Source organism: Lentinula edodes, assembly GCF_021015755.1.
Source record: "Lentinula edodes strain Le(Bin) 0899 ss11 chromosome Unknown C8R40scaffold_28, whole genome shotgun sequence".
Lineage (NCBI taxonomy): Eukaryota > Fungi > Basidiomycota > Agaricomycetes > Agaricales > Omphalotaceae > Lentinula > Lentinula edodes.
The window spans coordinates 478,053-494,816 of record NW_025764334.1 but is presented as its reverse complement, the minus strand read 5'-3'; the positions used below and the strand labels follow the sequence as shown (position 1 = coordinate 494,816).

Sequence of the window (16,764 nt, the reverse complement as noted above, 5' to 3'; positions counted from 1 at the left end):
GTCAACAAACTCATCTAAGCCGCGTTTACAACGTTACACTATCGCAATACCAGGCCCAAGTTTGATCAGCGCTAAAACACCTTGAAGGCAGATACAGACAATGTGAAAACTCCCAGTCCCAGGATGGCTAACGAGTCAAGATGATTGTTATTTCTCATGGTCACAAAAATGGATACGCCGTACACACAGACCTTGCGGATTTACAATTCTTGAAATCACCATCATCAGAGGAGTGAGTCCACTTTAACCAGAAACTCGTTTATCTAGAAAGAAGACTCATCGAACTCATGTCTCCCTTCAGTGCTCATGGGGGAGGTGCTTATGTAATACGACTGCCACTTTCCCTCTTCAGGCTTTCATCAAAATACCTCAACCAGGTTTGCAAAAACTCCAGTATAACACCCTCCCCGCTCAAGCGTTCATCGCTCGTCCAACTCGGCACTGACATCAAACAAAGCACCCCATTCCTTTGAATCACTGCAATCAACCAACAGATCTCATCCCAAGCGGCGCTTTTCAACAACTTATCTCATCTAAGCCGCGTTCACAACGCCAACCTATCGCAATAACCAGGCCCTTTGATCAGCGCTGAACAATCTGAAGCAGATATAGATAATGTGAACCATTCCGATATTACTACTCCCAGGACGCTATGTAAGTATAATAAAGCTTAACAAGATGACGACTGTCATCGCAGGTTAAGCCGAGTCGTCCTTGTGGCTGACCGAGTCCTACTCCATACACACACACACATTGAACAGGCTTGAAACTTGCGGGATTTTACAACTTTTTCGTGTTTTGCACCCCGGGCCGTTTGTACTTTCCGATAATGTGAAATCATACTAACGAACAAGTTACAACATCTGGGGAGGATCATATCATATCATTTAATGCATTTGAAACATATCTTAAGCCTCACTGCAATCTCCTGGAAAAATTCTTTTATTGGAGTCTACTCCCGAATTTATACTATATTCTACTTCCAACACAACCAGTTGACCTCGGAGGGAACCCCTAGTAGCGCTGCGGGTAGCACGGTACGATCTGTGACTCGCGACACCCATAGAAGCCAATGATGTCTCTCCACTGAGTGCTCATCATATGGGGGGTGCTTATCAGAATACCTCACAGTCAACCGGTTTTGCAAAACCTCAATGAACTACTCCCGTTCAACGCGTTCTACCTCAATCATCAAAAAACCAACAGATTCAGAGTCATCCTTGACTCAGCCGCGTTATTTTCCAACTTATCGATGCCATGTACCAATGCGAAACATTATTGCGGTACTTCCCACTGGGACCGCAATGACAAGGATAGAACTTCTTAGTCAAAGTTAAGTAAGTTGTTTTTCCTGTACAGGAAAACAAGATGAATGTTTTAAATTATAATTATTACCACATGGACTCAGAGGGGAGCACGCTGTAGCAGGCCCTAGCCCGTCGATAGCCGTCGATACTACATATCATACTTCTACTTACTCCCGCCAGTGGTTGAGTGGACCTACCACCACAGCCTACTAGCACAAACTCGAAACCGAACTTATTCCGGAAAAATGAAAATGTTCGTCGTATGTACGTACCACTTCCGATCAGTGCTATGACTCAGAAGGAGACCCAGCATTCTTGAAGGACTCTTCCGTATACGAGGAACAAGATCGGTCTGTGAATACTTTTTCATCTACCATGCACCTATGCACTCACTCTACACACTCAAGCCTAAGCCTAAGGACTAAGCGCTAAGCTCAAAGTTTCAATCAACGAACCCTCACATCCTCACATCCCCATCCACCCTTTCCACCTCGGCATCCCCACGCTTTCTCTGATATTCCCTACCCCACCCCCACCTACCCCACCCCCTCCTCCACTTACCCCACCCACATTACTATCACCTCCACCTCCACCTCCACCTCCTACCCCACCTGCACCCCCACCTACCCCTAACCACATAATCAACCTCTCGAACCCCATCCCAAACCCACCATGTGGGACCGACCCGTGGCGGCGGAGGTCGAGGTACCATTCGTATGGGTTTTGGGGGGGTTTTTTAGACGAGGGGGAGGTGGGGGAAGGAGAAGAGGAGGGAGACGAGGGAAACAAGGGAGACGAGGGAGACGAGGGGGAGGAGAGAGACAAGGGAGACGAGGGGGAAGGGGAGGAAGGGGAGGAAGGAGAAGGGGAAGAAATCAACCCAGCCTCAACCATACTCATCCTCAACACCTCATACCTCTCTTCCCTCACACTGCCCCCCACGAGTTCCCCGACCCGAGGAACGAGGAGATCAAAACACGCTACTGTCTCCATATTCTTCTTCTCTTCAGTCACTCCTTCCCCTTCTACTCCTACTCCTTCTACCCCTTCTACCCCTTCTTCATTCGACGTAGCATCCCCAACATCCCCATTAACCCTCATATAAAACGGCTTCACCCCGCGCGGGTAGTCCATAACAAACACCGGACCGTTGAACACCACCTCTGCGAGGTATTTCTCGTGTTCTGATTGTAGAGAATGTCCAAGAATCGGGGGGTACGTGAACAGGGGCTGAGCTTGTTGTAGAATACGTATAGCCTCGGTGTACGTAATCCTAGGCCAAGGTTTCTGACTGAACGCTGCTTGAGCAACTTCGTTGTCCGTGTTAGGAAGAACCCGCGCAATAGTATACCGGAGCATATCTTCCACAAACGTACACAGACCATGTAAATCGCGTGAGGAGGAGGAAGGGGACACCAACCCCTCCCTCGCCCCATCCATCCCTATTATATCTCCCACCCCACCCCATTCACACTCCAACATCCAAAACTCCGCAAGATGTCTCCCCGTCATGCTCCTCTCAGCTCTAAAACACGGTGCAAGGGTATACACCCTCCCCAGTGCCGCTTGGAACGCTTCCAGATGGAGCTGCGACGATACAGTCAGATGAGCTGGTCGGCCGAAGAACTCTTCTTCTTCCTCTTCCTTTCCCGCCTCACGATTCGTGTTCTCCTTCCCAATCCTCCCAACCCTAAAACTCTCCCCCCCTCCCTCCGCATCAATCCCCGTAATAACCGGCGTATGCACATACACAAACTCCTGTTCCCCCGTCAAATACCCCTCCAGCGCTTCTTTGACCTTGGCGCGTAGACGCATCGTATGCTGCATCCCGGGTGTGCGCAGACGGAGGTGTAGGTGTTCGCGGAGGTATTCCGCGGAGTGAGCGCCAGAGGACGAGTGGGGGCCAGAGGACGAAGGGATACCAGAGGACGAGTGAGCACCAGGGGTGACAGAGGAGGAGACAGAGGAAGGGGAGGAAGAATGATGCAACTGCAAAGGATACGTATCCGGATCACACCTCCCCACCACCTCAACCCCCTCCACCCCCCCAACCCCCTCCACCCCCCCAACCCCCTCCACCACCTCAACCCCCTCAACCCCCTCCACCCCATCCACACCCTCCACAACCAACTCCACATCCTGCCCCGGCCCTTTACTCTCCACCAACCTCCCAGTCACATTCACCGCAGCTCCGAACGTTATTTGTTTGAGTTTCTCTACCATCGCCGTACTCGTTCCTCCCCGTTGAACAACCCCATGTCTAAAAACAGCCTGCAGCCCCTCGGACGTACTCCCATCCTCGATCAACGCGAACGTGCACCGTTTTTGGCGACGGATGGAGCGGACGTGCCCAGTTATCGAGGTTAGTGAGTTCAGCGGTGGGGCGGACGAAGTACTGGAGGTACTGGAGGTACTGGTAGTACTCGTAGCAGTAGCTTGCTCCAACAACTGCTTTATCGTCTTCGGCAACCTACGAACTACCGGTGCCCGAGGTACCATATTCACCATCTTTCTAGAATCATACACACCCAAGCCTTCGTACTCGTCGTCGGTGTCGGAGTCGATTTCGTCCTCGTCGTGGTAGGAGTCGAGGAGGAGGAGGAGGAGTCGAGTCGCTGTTGTCGTCGTCGGGTTTATGTATAGCAGATGTATAGTCCAGTCCTTGGAACTAGTAATAGCAGCAGGCGTGAGAAACACAAACAAAACCAAAACCAACCAAAACCCACTAATAGTAACCGAGAATTCAACACGAAAGAGTGAGGTCGAAAAGTCGAAAAAGGTCTAACCAGGACTCGAACCTGGGTCACGGGAATATATATACCATCTAAAATGTGAAATATCAGAATCCCGTGTGATAACCTCTACACTATTAGACCATTACCTCTTCAAAGTGAGTGGATGGTATTATGTGTTATCAGAGAGAGAGTGAGTGTGAATAAGATTATCAGATTCTCAGAGAGAAAATGAGTGTATAGTATTATCAGAGAAAATAATATGAGTGAACAATATTACCAGAACACCATGAACAGATCAAACCCATTCTTTACTCTAAAACCATAATCCCATTTTCCATGGCTTTTCCATGGCTTTCAAGTAATGCTTCAGGAATCAGGGGCTACTGCTCAGGCTGCTCAGGCTGCTCAGGCTGCTCAGGTGTGCATGCCAGGAGAATACTACTCAGGTATGCATGCCAGGAGAACAAGGCAGAACATCAGTCATCACCATTATAGCTATAGCTTTGTAGCCTAGTTGGTCTAATCTAGTGTAGTTGGTCTAATCTAGTGTAGTTGGTCTAATCTAGTGTAGTTGATCTAATCTAGTGTAGTTGGTCTAATCTACTTGGTCTAATCACTCAATCATATATTCACTCCATCATATATTCACTCCCTCGTATAACATGCATGCATGCATGCATAATAATAATAAAGTCAAGGACATAGCTGAAAAGTCAAGAACATAGCTAAATATTTCAATAATCAATCACCAACAAACACAAAGTATACATTCATCATTCATATCATTTACCCCAGAAAAAAGTATGGCAAGGGGGGAAGGGGGGGGGGCACTGTTTGGGGGAGGGGGACCGTTTCTATATGAATTGTATCAGATGATATCAGACAGTGTTACTGAACACATGATGCAATTGAAGGCCACTGTACATGCAATTGAGGGCCACTGCAAGTCTGCAAGTCTGCACAACTGTGCACAGCATTCACTTGGCCAATAGAACCATTACATTGAAGCCATTTGATTAATCATAACTTCCAATTCTTCATACATAGTATACATAGCATACAGATAGATAGATAGATAAATAAATAAGATAAATACGTGGGGGTCCATCGAGTACAGGATCCCACAGGGAAACAAGCCTAACATAGTATAAAGCAGTGGAATCCAATAAATTGGGGATGTGTGATAGCTAGCAGTCAAGAATGTCGCATAGACACAAAAAAAAACTCTGAGCAGAGAAACATGATAGTGGTAAGCATCAAGCATTGGAAGAGAACATGTTGTGGAGTTTCTCTCTGTAGATTACATCACATGCACAACAGGGGCACAATTGAGAACCTCAGTCAAAGTAAGCTGACAAAGGGGTAAGACAGAGGCTCAGAACATTAGGGGGGGGGGGGGGGGGGGGGGGGGGTAAAGTCACCACAGAGGAGCTTGGTGACAGTACGACAATGAGTGTGGTTGTTGATTTGAATGAGATAATATAATAGCAAAGTCCGATGAATTGCAGTTTCGCGGGACCCTCTTCCTTTAGTTCTAAGCAGTATCTCAGTAGAGAAAGTTTTGACCAGATGTCTTAGACATATGTGATTGTAGATTGGATTTTGTGCAATAGTTAATGGCTTTGATCAGACTGTTGATTCAGTTGCTATTGAGATCCCAAAGGTGAGGGAGGTGGTGGTGCCCTGGGAGTTGGGAGATTGCATAGTCCAAATCCAAAAGCCAGCACAGTGAGCCATTGCAGTGAAGATTGTCATTCTCCCCGAGGGCCAGGGAGGCATAGTAAGAAGAAGAAGGGAGAGTAATGAGGTATTTCAGGTATCATAGTGCAAGTGATGCACGGCAGGTGTGGATAGGCATGATGCCTGTTTCAGTGAATAATGGTGTGCTAACAGAGGTTACAGTGAGAAATGGAAATGAAAACGGACTTAAAACACTGCTAAACCAAACAGCAGTGATACTTTGGGAGTAGTCACACAATGTCATGTGCATGTCACATCCAACTGAATGGTTTTAAGACTCTGTGACTTCATCACCGACTCTGAAAGAGGAGGTCCTTGTTCACACCAAATGGCAATCAAAAGTCATGAGTTTTTGTGATGGTAGTGTCCCAGTGACACAAATGTGCAGTGCCTTTCGGGGGTTCCAGCACACTGGTTTGCAGCATTTTGCAGTCTGATGCAAATGTGCTGTACTTTCGGGGTTTCCGGTGCACTGCAGTGCACTGCTTAGAGAGGCTTAGAGCTGTTCCCATCCATCTCAAGGGGAACACACATTTTTAGATTCAACATGGCAATGGGAGAGAGGTAGATAGATGTACCCTGGACATACCTGCTTATGCTGCCAGGCTACTATGTGGGTTTGTTTTTTAAGCACACTTTCTAATAGAAAGGGAAATTAGGTTTTATATTCAACTAAAATATTGACTTTCAGAGTCGGGGACTGCCGTGCGGGGTGCGGCGCTAAAGGATACCATAAATAGGCAAAAAGGGGTGGTCTAAAAAGGAAGTATGGCACTTAAATTGCAAATTGAACAACATTCCTGGAGGTCAAGTATCTATACGTAGAGCAAATCACAAACAAAACCTCAGCATTGAACCGATGATGTAGTAGATGAGTAACTGTAATGTAGGTATAATAAAAGAGACTTACCCTCAGTGTCGAACCAATGAGGAACAGAACAGCTGAGGGAGAGGATCGTGCGAAAAACAAACTAAATAGTGCTAATCATGTGTAAGCGGAATGAATTGGCTAAGGAAGGAAATACTCCGTCCAACAAACATACATAAGGATGAGTCTTCATATATTCAACCTTGTAACAAAGAATTGAGCATGTCATTCTTTACTCAAAGGATTGGGCATATCCCTGTATATTCAGCCTCCTTGTATTGTTATCAAAACATACAAGGAAGGGCCATTGTGGTGGGACTCTCAATATAAATAAAATATTCATTGCAAATTCTGTAAATCATTGGTGTCTGACACAGATCCAATGTCAGCTCATCAAAACCATGTCAAATTGATATTGTAGAATTTTTGTCAAATAACGAAGTAGCGCCGGTGAACGGCAGGGCCCGCTACCAGTCAATGGGTGGTCTGTGAGCACTAAGTACAAGGTGGATTGAACGTTGACACATCTGCAAAACCTGGATATTCGGCTAAGCACTGAGAGCAGATCCCAGCAGATCCCAGTGCTGAAAGCACTGAAAGCAGTATGCTTTGAGTGCTTTCACTGCTGGGAAGTGCTCTCAACTGCTTTCGGACCCTTAGCCGAATATCCAGGTTTATGAAATGTATTTTAGAACAACTGTATGCAAGCTGATTTTTAATCTACGCATTTTACACCGTGGCATTAGCCAAAACCCTGCGGAAACTACTCTTTTTGCTACTAGACGCATCATAAAACACATCCGAGAAGCTCAGAATGCCAAAAAGACGTAAAGGCCGGATAGGTAACTTCAATGAAGGAGGGAAGAAGTGGGCTATAGGATACTACCGCATGTACTACAGCACATAAACTGGGATATAACTGGGTATTAGGTAAAGGAGAAGGGAGAGAATTTGAATGAGGTACATGGTCTGCTCTTAAAAGAGCTTCACATCTCAATAAAACATTATTAGAACAATAATCCTGAGAGTGCTTCAGCCTTTGATCCCAGCTTGGACCACCAGTTGCAGACACATCAGTTTCAGCACACCATGTTCAGTCTGTTGGATGCATACCACCGGGGTCTCTCAGGGAAACAGGCCTAAACAGGCTGCATGGGCAGGGAAAATGTACCATGGTCATTATATTCTTCCAGATTCACTCATGAAAGATATAGAAGTAGCTAATCTTCAGTAATCTACTAACTTAGGCGTACTTTTGTACTTAGTGCTTGCTTTAATTAGGGCATTTGAATAACCTTCACATGACTGGTCACAGTCTGGTCACAATGACGTAGGTGCGCACATCGTCCATGAGCCCTACACTGTGGGGATGAGCCGATTTCCTCGAGGCGAAAATGTGGGTTTTATCTCGAGGTTATGTACAAAAATATGGCAGCAGATATTTTGAAGGAATTGAGCTGAGGTTATGGTAAAATTATGAAAAGATAATTTAAAATAAGCACGGCCCCCCGCCAAATTCACGATAGCTTCACAATAATCGCCACACGAAAAGTTTTAAAATTCGTGCCCAGGATTTTTGATGAATTTTGGTAAAAATCCTTGCATTTTCTCTAGATTTTCACCGCGAAGACATTGGCTCATCCCCACAGTGCTATCTTAGCGGGAATAGAGTTATTTTTACATAACATATCATGTGGGCGTAATCTTGATTTCTCCTTAACATCATTACCTGTATGTCAATTTGACCTTCATTTTGTTTTGTGGTGTACAACCTGATATCTGTGCAACATCTCAGTTGGTAGTTATGTTCCATGTGAGATCAATTCTCGTAACTTTTTCTTCAGCCAGGTGCCCTAGTATCCTCCAACTGCGACGGGTGACAGAACTTCCTGATGACCTCCATACACCCTATGCAAACCTCTATCCGTCTTGCTCGTCCCAACGAATATCCTGCTGCAATTCGTGTGCTCACTCGAGCCTTCACACAAGATCCGGCATTTAACTGGTACGGCGGCGTGAAGCAGGCCGTGCCACACTATGAATCCAATTCTGCTGACGCAGTCAAAACCATGCGGAACTTACGATATTTCCAAGAAGCTGTATTAAAGATGACGGTTATTTCCGGTGGATATGTCGTTGTTGTTGTTGTTCCCAATGGTACCAAAGGCATTCAACAGCCAGGATTGGAGGAAAAGGAGATGATCATAGGCGTTACTCTCTGGCTCAAGCCTGGTCAAAGTGTGGATTTGGGAATTCTGGACATCATTCGTTCTGGTGGGTTGAAAGCTTTATGGGGGTGGGGATTCATGGGTCTCAAGGTGACCTCCACTCCGAACGGAATCTTCATATTATCATCCCTTATTGACTCAACCTTCATCAACATTCTTCATCAGAGAGTTTTTCTCGATTTCACACCAGCTGTTGAACGATCATTAAAAAAAGGATTTCATTCTCGTAACCTGGACAGGCTTGATTCGTGGCATCTACTCGAAATGGTCGTTGATCCCGAATTCGAGGGCATGGGTAGGTTGATAGTACCGTTATTTTCCTCCACTGTCCATTGCAACTAACTTTTATCGATTTATTATGTATATCTCACAAATATATCTCATAGGAATCTGCTCGCTCATGATGAAGGACGGGTTCACTCGAACAACTCCCAAACCTGTTCATCTAGAGGCAACAAAAGCTCGTACGCGAGATATCTATGCACACTTCGGGTTTGAAGTCAGTATGAACCTCGGACTGCTTTTACAATCTTTCCACTATCTGTATAATCACTTATCATTCATTCATTCTTGCAGGTCGACGAAGAACATCAATTCGGAGTAGGATCCGTCGATGAGAACGGCATTAGAGCTCGTGGAGAAAAGGCTACTGGGTATCCAGAGTGGGTCATGACAAAGGTAATCAATCTCGGATGATGAATGATCAGCGCCGCGCTAACTGTTTCACCAGTGGAATTATACAAGTTAAGGTTGATTGTGTATGCAATCTGAAGTCAATTTGCTTGAGGTGGAGTATACATGAACATTCATGAGATACCCTACAATCCTGATGCCCAATATTACAAGAGAAACACTTCTCCTTTAAACAAGGTGACTGCCACAATTGGGATTGAAATTAGGGATATGAGTGCTCATACTAAAAACTCATTCCTGTTGAAACTATCAACCAGTTGATGTGATGAATTCCTGCTCCCAAGTATTTTTTCAAGACCACCCTTGACCACTTGTTGCCATTGATATTTCTGCATGTCACTTGGAGCAGATTATACACTATAATTGAAGACATCATGATATACTGTCCAGATTCCACATTGCTAGCACCAGCAAAACCTACAGAAGAATCAATTAAATGCCAAAAGTGTTGGAGAGTGGACCACTGAAACATTACTTTTCATTAAACATCCACTCGATCTCACTTTCATCAACCTTTTCCGACGTTGAATCATTCGCGACAGCGTCGGCTGTATCCGTCATACGTTGAGGCCCATATCCATACCACTTAAACGCTGGAAGATGCAGTGCCCTTTCAAACTCAAATTCACCTTCCTCTCCCCCAAAAGGCACAAACCACCGCTCTGCAGATCGATACCCCACCTCCCTCAGCTCCGAAGGAAAATTCCATATCTCGACAACTTGGATATCATGTTGAATAGAATATTCCCAAATCCTGCGTACAATCTCGGAAATATAATCGGGGCTTGGTGCATGTAATCGTGTAACGAGAAGTGTTCGTGGCGCAGGGGGACGTAGCTCAAGTGTCCATGCAACGAATGCCTGGACCGTACCAAGGTCATTCGTAGAATCATTTGTCAGGTCGCTTCTCGGAACAGACAAAGCAACACCACAGTGCACGATATTCTCCTTTTCCCAGAAATACTGTAGCCGTTCGCGCTGGAAAGCTTCTACGCCGCCGGATGGAAGAAACGTGAATAAGATTTTCGTTTTCGAGGACGAGACAGACGAGACATCGAACCAGCGAGCGCGTAAATCCGCTCGCATGCGCTCCGCATCTTGTGTGCAAAGCTGGTTTATCTCTTCGTGGGTTAACCATCGCCAATTTCCCGCAGTACTGGTTATCGCAGGGGTAGTAGGAACATCGACTTTTGGATTCCACCTCGCTGTTCTCGTCCCTCTGATGATCCATCCATTCTTCTTCGTTCGGTCCGCAGTATCAGGATTACAACTCTCATAGAATAACCCTACGTCACTTGAAAGAGCAGAGAATATAGCATTGCCCATCCCAGGTGGAGGGACGGGCTGCGAACCCCAAATATCGGAAGGAAATCTGATATTTGGAGACATGTTGTTACCAGCCAGAATCCAATGTAACAGACTCATCATTAGACGAGCGTATCCTTTTCCACGATTGAAGGGAGGTGTGAACACAGAAGCAACCCCGTAACATTCGACTTGCTCGATCAACGGTTCTGAATCAGGAGAGTTGGGATTCTTTCTCGCAGTCAATCCTGTCCGTAGAAATCTAGGAGGTTTTATACGTTTTCCTTGGTCATGACAAGAGTAAACATATAAATTAGTCGCGTACGGACGTTTCACAGGAACAAAGAAAGTCAAGCGTCTCAGGATCGTTTCGCGGTGCAAGTACCCTAGCAACATCTCAGTGGAGGAAGCGTCCATGAACCTTGGCTTCGAGCTCAGCGCTCCAGTTCCACTTTACTTACCAAATCATTAACTTCCCATCTCTCCCGCATTCGGATTTCTGCAAATCCAGATCGCGTTGCACATATTGATCCAAGGTCATTCCATTGCCCCATGCTGAAGCTCCCGTCCTTCTGCTAGAAGCTTCAATTTGCTGGGGCGTCGCTGCAAACAGGGAAAGCGTGGATGGATCCATAATAATGAATATGGTTGGCCGTGAGAATTACTGAAGATTGTGGTGTAAAGGTCAGGCCTAGTAAGGTTAGGGTTAAGCCAAACTCTTCACGACACGAAACTCTATCGATATCGTGCCGTTTCACGCGAAACCATCTTCAAGAGGGAGTTTATCTGGACCTATTATTCAAAGCCGCACAATACCTGGTCCAATAACAGTCAAGTCTTTTCGAAATAAAAAATGAAGCTCGTACGGTAAGTTGTTCGCTTGGTTCTGCGCGTTATGTTTTCCTCTGGCTTGGCTTGGTGCTTTTGTTGGGTACTCCTATGCATCGTTGGCTGTGCTTGTGCTAGTGCTTGTTAGGACATCTAGCGGATCAGTCGTTCTTGGAATAGGAGCCTGGTTGGGGGAGGATTCAGGATGGACTGGGGTCCGCGTATAGGAATCTATGCTCCGAACAAGATACAACTGCGACTGACCATGAAAATGTTGTTTATTTCTTTGATAGGTTCCTGATGAAGCTGAATAATGAGACAGTGACGGTGGAATTGAAGAATGGGTCTGTTGTTCATGGTACTATCACCGGTACGTTCTTCCCAACAATTTTTATCCCCACTCTCTACCTCCTAATTACCCACATCTTACTCACCCACGATCTACTCATTATTTATTCCATCCATCAATCCATCCATCTATCCATTTTCCCCATTTTAATACTCATAACACTCACACAACTATCCTCGCAGGAGTTGACATGCAAATGAACACCCATCTCAAGACCGTCAAACTTACCACTCGTACCCGGGACCCCGTCTCCCTCGATACACTTTCCATCAGGGGTAACAACATCCGATACTTTGTCCTTCCTGATGCCTTACCTTTGGATACCCTTCTCGTTGATGATGCGCCGAAACCGAAGGGTCGCAGGGGCGCAGAGGCACCGGGAGCAAGAGCCCGAGGACGCGGTGCGCCGAGAGGCGGTGATAGGGGGAGGGGCGGTGGGAGAGGGAGAGGACGGGGAAGGGGACGAGGGTTTTGATCACCTACTCAATTTTGCTTGCGTTGCGCTATGGAGGCTGGTAACAGGGTCGAAGTGGACATCTCTCGCGTGAAAGCCATACTACGTAACGGCAAAGATGGGATCGATCCTCCTGCATACCGCTCTACTGTTGGCTCTGTATCCGTCTCAAATCGCAAACGGAAAAAGTCTCATCATTTTATTCTTCTGTATGGGTCTGATAATCTCCGTTGTGCTTTTCAAAATAGCACCCCATAGTACTATATCGTTTGTGTTTCTTGTCCCCTGTCCTACCGTTTTCACTGTACTCTTGTGCTACTTACTACCCACCATAACGTGATGATGATTGTCACTGCACCGAATTTTTCCGCGACCCCGATCTCAGCTTCATGCATCATTGAAGAGAGTAGCGAAGATCAAACAATGGTAACTTCTTTACCAGACCGAACACTCACTGGAGTCGACAGTTGCTTACGCTGCTTGCTTAGCCATCTTCGAGATAAGATTTCTGCTCAGCTCTCCGATATGGCCGCCAGTCTAATTTACATCCCCGCTTCAGGATGTAGCCGCGCTCTTTCAACTAATTGTCCAGTCCACCATTCTTCGAAGTTATAGAGCGCTCCCAGGCTTGCGCGTTGGAAATAAAGATAAAGTTGGATCTGATCCATTTTCTGAGTGTGAATCCATGAAAGAAAGGAAGGTTGGTGGACCCACAAAAGACTCATTGACAATAAAAGCCTGATAAGAATTTAGGCAGCTGATTCCCAAATCTTAAGACTTCAATTGCACTTCTGCTGCAGTTGTGTGCGCAATGTCACAATATAACGGAGTCAGGATAGTCCTCTAGGATGACTATGTGTGGAGTAGATTAGTATGTCATATACCTAGTGTTGATAGATCCGAACATTTCATGACCTCCCTAACTCTCAATTCCGGCTGGGGTCAATGAAAACAGTTAATGCTCCTTTCCCACTTGCTCCGAGCCTCTCATCCCAACACACACCTCTTTCAGGTCTAACAATCTCCCAACCCTCCTCATCCCTTCTCCATATTTTTTCCTTCTCTAATCTCTCCAAGCGTAGTTGAACTTCGGAGGGAGGTATTTTAGACGGATCCTAGAAGCGCACTTAGCGTAGCCTTGGAATTCGAGAAAAGTCATGAACCCACCGAATTATAAGCCTCCTTAGCTTTTTTCCATTCTTTCATTAACTCTTCCGAGATAATGCCTTCCTTCTCATTTTCACCAATGTTCGGTCTTTCGATCTCATCAAACCCACCTCTCCTCGCAAACTCTCTCGCGACCCATAACTTCCGGGGTAGCTCATTATAATACTTTTCTCGAGCTTGTTGGATTACTCCCAGTGGCGACTTGGGATTTATGTCGTTTACAGAAGCGGACTCTGATACAGGAATGGTTGTGCTTGATGACGAGGACGATTCGGAAGAGGTTGATGAAGGAGATGTATCCAAAAGCGATGGAAGGGGCGACCGTAACGAGGATCGGTAGAATGACTCGGTACGCAATGCGAAATCAAGATCGCCGCCTTGGGGTGGTGGTGGCGCAAGAAGGGTCAGACCCGACTTCAAATTTGAATTTGGTCCTTGCAATTCCCTGGTGGCTCCAGACACAGCTCTCAACGCCGCTTCTCCTCCGTCTCTGACATGCTTCCGTCTATAGAAAAAGTCGAGAACCATGTAAGGAATCTGAGTAAATCCGATGTGGTTGACGAAGGGAACGAGAAGTAGGGGAGGGAGGGGAGGAATGTCAGGTAGAGCAGCGTTGGACAATACCGGTAATGGTGCCGGTGTGTTCAGAGATGAAGAAACGTTTTGTGTATACAGGTCCTGTTCGTCGAACACGCTATCATCTAGCATACTCCGTACTTTCTCCTCCCTCGAGTCATCGCCCCAGTTCGGCCTCCCATCCACAGTTGGAGGTTCCGTCCAGCCACGGACGATCCCGGAGAAGTATTCTTTGAGGGTGGCTCGATGATACGAGTATATAAGAATTGTGCAGAAATGTGTACAAGATTAAACGAACATACCTCTTCCGATGATGACTGTCCCGCCAGCGAGTTCCAATGACTCCCGTTCGGTCTGCGTCGGGGCATGGTATTGTGGAGGCATAGCCATCCCTAATGTTCTTATTAGAGATGTCGACAGCTGTTTATTATTTGTACATACCAGGTGAAACCGATTCAGAGCTTGAGGTTGCATATTCCTGCTCAGCCCGCTTCCTCTTGATCTCATCAGCAATCTTCAGTGTTAGATCGCCATGTTTCTTGCCCGGGACCATATCATAATCAATAGCCGCTGCGACGAAGATTGGCTGCAACAAGACGATGAGTATAACATTGCACGTAAACCATGACCGGCAACTCACCTTCAAATACCTTCTAAAATACTTCATCGCCACATCATAGTCCTCATCCCCAGGCCACCTGGCTGCATATACTGTCAGTTTACGTGGCCAGGCCAAATGGGCATCTTTCCCAAGTGTTTCTACTCCACTACCATCGTGCCAGCTATATTCCTCTGCTAAATTCTTGACCCTGCCGATATATTCTTCCCTCAACGCTCGACATTGTCTCCTGTCATATATATACGCTCCAACCAATGACCCGGTGACCCCGAAAAATATAAGCCAATTTCTTCCAGGAAGTTTAGGCCGTTTGAGTAAGGAGGGAGGAATTCCGGTGTATTCAAGCGCTGCGACAAAACCGGATTTTGGCTTTTGTGAAGAGGGAGAGCTCATACGGACCAAGGCCTAGAAGGAGTAGAACCTGTCTTGTGCCTGTTGGGTCGTCGCGCAGATGGGCGCGTCAATAGCACTGAGAATTTAGGAAAGAAAAAAATTGCCAAGCTTTATGCCGGCCCGGAACTTCAAGCACGTGAGCGCTCCTCAACTTCTCTCTCAATTTCTTGCACTAGTACTCAAGATCTTAAACTCATCATGCTCTGTGGCTCCTCAAAGGGTGCATCTTTCGGTCGGAGAACGGTAAGTGTCATTATTGCTTTTGGAATTGTTTGTCTCTAACTAGTACATAGCTTCAACGTAAAGTCGTCGGTGAGAATTACCAGCGGTCGGCCGTGTTAGTTCAGTTCATTGACGGTGGTGTTCATTTATCCCATTATCGTTTAGTCTGCGGAGATGGCGCATGTGGTGCGTGCTCATTCATCACTACCAAGCTCACATTGACCTTACACAAGCTTTGTTCTTTCATCTTCAGGGAAAACATCTCTGCTGAACGTCTTCACCAGAGGATTCTTTACACAAGTCTAGTTCGTGTCTATGCTGCACTAGCCAGAAACCATGTGTGCTAAATCTACGCAGCGAACCTACAGTCTTTGAGAATTACGTCCATGATATATATGTCGATGACCAACTCGTAGAGCTAAGCTTATGGGATACTGCCGGTAAGTCCTCAGAACTCTTTCCTTTAACTTACGCTAACCATGCTGTTTGTTCCCATTCATGTCTCGCATGTTCGACATGCTTAAATATCGACATTGCTATCAATGCAGGACAGGAGGAATTTGACCGGTTACGATCGTTATCCTATGCGGAAACACACGTTGTTATGATATGTTTCTCGGTGCGTAAACTCTATAACAATCCACTTTACTATTGTTTGTGACATATCAATTGTAGGTGGACAATCCAATATCGTTAGAAAATATTGAAACCAAGGTACCCTTGCTATAAACTGCATCGATGAATTCTCACATTGGTAATTCTTTAGTGGTTGGATGAAATTCTAGAATTTTGCCCTGGCGTTAAGGTGAGTAAGCCTTGGCTGTACTTTGATCATCGTAGTCTGATTTGTTGATCCAATTCAGCTAGTACTTGTTGGTACGTGTAATACATTGTGATTCGCAGGCGGCTTGACCTATCCTCTCTGGTGCAGCTCTCAAGTGTGATCTCAGAGACGATTATTCGATCAAAGAACGACTGCAGCGATACGGAACACATCCAGTCCAATATGAGGAAGGATTGGCAGTAGCAAGACGAATACGAGCTTCTCGGTATCTGGGTGGGGAATCAAGAATGTTTTCCACTTCATGCATCTGATTCGCGACGCTTTCTTCTCTGTAGAGTGCAGCTCGAAGCATAATCGAGGAGTAACTGAAGTATTTCACGAAGCTGCCCGTGTTTCACTGAGCTCGAGAAATAGAGGCTCGGCTGGTTGTGTGATTATGTGACGATTCCATTGCACTCTTACTATAAATGGTAAACACATTCCTTCCTATTCCTGG

General features: G+C 46.1%; 6 protein-coding genes and 1 non-coding gene across 7 annotated transcripts; 3 read left to right on the top strand and 4 right to left on the bottom strand.

Moving 5' to 3' along the window:
* Positions 1 to 1,371: 1,371 nt before the first annotated feature.
* Positions 1,372 to 3,665, bottom strand: C8R40DRAFT_1150610 (uncharacterized protein). Its single transcript, XM_046229547.1, has 5 exons — positions 3,423 to 3,665; positions 2,391 to 3,344; positions 1,931 to 2,309; positions 1,701 to 1,828; positions 1,372 to 1,632 (listed from the first exon to the last, which is right to left on the bottom strand). The coding sequence occupies exons 1-4, from the start codon at positions 3,528 to 3,530 to the stop codon at positions 1,773 to 1,775; spliced, it is 1,497 nt and encodes a 498-aa protein (XP_046084130.1). The 5' UTR covers positions 3,531 to 3,665; the 3' UTR covers positions 1,372 to 1,632; positions 1,701 to 1,772.
* Positions 3,666 to 4,084: 419 nt separating this feature from the next.
* Positions 4,085 to 4,183, bottom strand: C8R40DRAFT_t173. The gene has a single exon. It is a non-coding gene; the product is annotated as a tRNA-Gln (tRNA).
* Positions 4,184 to 8,542: 4,359 nt separating this feature from the next.
* On the top strand, positions 8,543 to 9,626 carry C8R40DRAFT_1173102 (uncharacterized protein; the record flags this gene model as incomplete). Its single annotated transcript, XM_046231961.1, has 4 exons — positions 8,543 to 9,173; positions 9,265 to 9,377; positions 9,455 to 9,556; positions 9,609 to 9,626. 4 exons carry the CDS (start codon positions 8,543 to 8,545, stop codon positions 9,624 to 9,626), a joined length of 864 nt encoding a protein of 287 aa, XP_046084129.1.
* Positions 9,627 to 9,902: 276 nt separating this feature from the next.
* Positions 9,903 to 11,592, bottom strand: C8R40DRAFT_413962 (uncharacterized protein). Its single transcript, XM_046234988.1, has 4 exons — positions 11,338 to 11,592; positions 11,206 to 11,262; positions 10,047 to 11,138; positions 9,903 to 9,988 (listed from the first exon to the last, which is right to left on the bottom strand). Exons 1-4 carry the CDS (start codon positions 11,508 to 11,510, stop codon positions 9,973 to 9,975), a joined length of 1,338 nt encoding a protein of 445 aa, XP_046084128.1. The 5' UTR covers positions 11,511 to 11,592; the 3' UTR covers positions 9,903 to 9,972.
* Positions 11,593 to 12,004: 412 nt separating this feature from the next.
* On the top strand, positions 12,005 to 12,528 carry C8R40DRAFT_1173100 (uncharacterized protein; the record flags this gene model as incomplete). Its single annotated transcript, XM_046231960.1, has 2 exons — positions 12,005 to 12,074; positions 12,236 to 12,528. 2 exons carry the CDS (start codon positions 12,005 to 12,007, stop codon positions 12,526 to 12,528), a joined length of 363 nt encoding a protein of 120 aa, XP_046084127.1.
* A 905-nt stretch (positions 12,529 to 13,433) lies between these two features.
* Positions 13,434 to 15,262, bottom strand: C8R40DRAFT_1161957 (inner membrane protein import complex subunit Tim54-domain-containing protein; the record flags this gene model as incomplete). The annotated part of the gene is made up of 5 exons (XM_046230193.1): positions 13,434 to 13,622; positions 13,675 to 14,492; positions 14,553 to 14,642; positions 14,692 to 14,836; positions 14,891 to 15,262. The coding sequence occupies 5 exons, from the start codon at positions 15,260 to 15,262 to the stop codon at positions 13,434 to 13,436; spliced, it is 1,614 nt and encodes a 537-aa protein (XP_046084126.1).
* A 198-nt stretch (positions 15,263 to 15,460) lies between these two features.
* On the top strand, positions 15,461 to 16,710 carry C8R40DRAFT_1161956 (P-loop containing nucleoside triphosphate hydrolase protein; the record flags this gene model as incomplete). The annotated part of the gene is made up of 10 exons (XM_046230192.1): positions 15,461 to 15,505; positions 15,556 to 15,574; positions 15,650 to 15,670; positions 15,738 to 15,789; positions 15,842 to 15,924; positions 16,033 to 16,103; positions 16,160 to 16,198; positions 16,251 to 16,293; positions 16,416 to 16,541; positions 16,604 to 16,710. The coding sequence occupies 10 exons, from the start codon at positions 15,461 to 15,463 to the stop codon at positions 16,708 to 16,710; spliced, it is 606 nt and encodes a 201-aa protein (XP_046084125.1).
* Positions 16,711 to 16,764: the final 54 nt, after the last annotated feature.

Bases quoted from the DNA above. Each gene is read 5' to 3' on its own strand.
- C8R40DRAFT_413962 (XM_046234988.1), bottom strand. From the start codon at position 11,510: ATGGATCCATCCACGCTTTCCCTGTTTGCAGCGACGCCCCAGCAAATT. The intron at 11,263-11,337 runs GTAAGTAAAGTG...AGATGTTGCTAG, and splicing joins GATGGGAAGTTAATGATTTG to GGTACTTGCACCGCGAAACG. The intron at 11,139-11,205 runs GTCCGTACGCGA...AAAACCTCCTAG, and splicing joins TTTCTTTGTTCCTGTGAAAC to ATTTCTACGGACAGGATTGA.
- C8R40DRAFT_1150610 (XM_046229547.1), bottom strand. From the start codon at position 3,530: ATGGTAGAGAAACTCAAACAAATAACGTTCGGAGCTGCGGTGAATGTG. The intron at 3,345-3,422 runs GTGGATGGGGTG...GGGGGGGTGGAG, and splicing joins TGGAGTTGGTTGTGGAGGGT to GGGGTTGAGGTGGTGGGGAG. The intron at 1,829-1,930 runs GTGGGGGTGCAG...GGGGTGGGGTAG, and splicing joins GATTATGTGGTTAGGGGTAG to GGAATATCAGAGAAAGCGTG.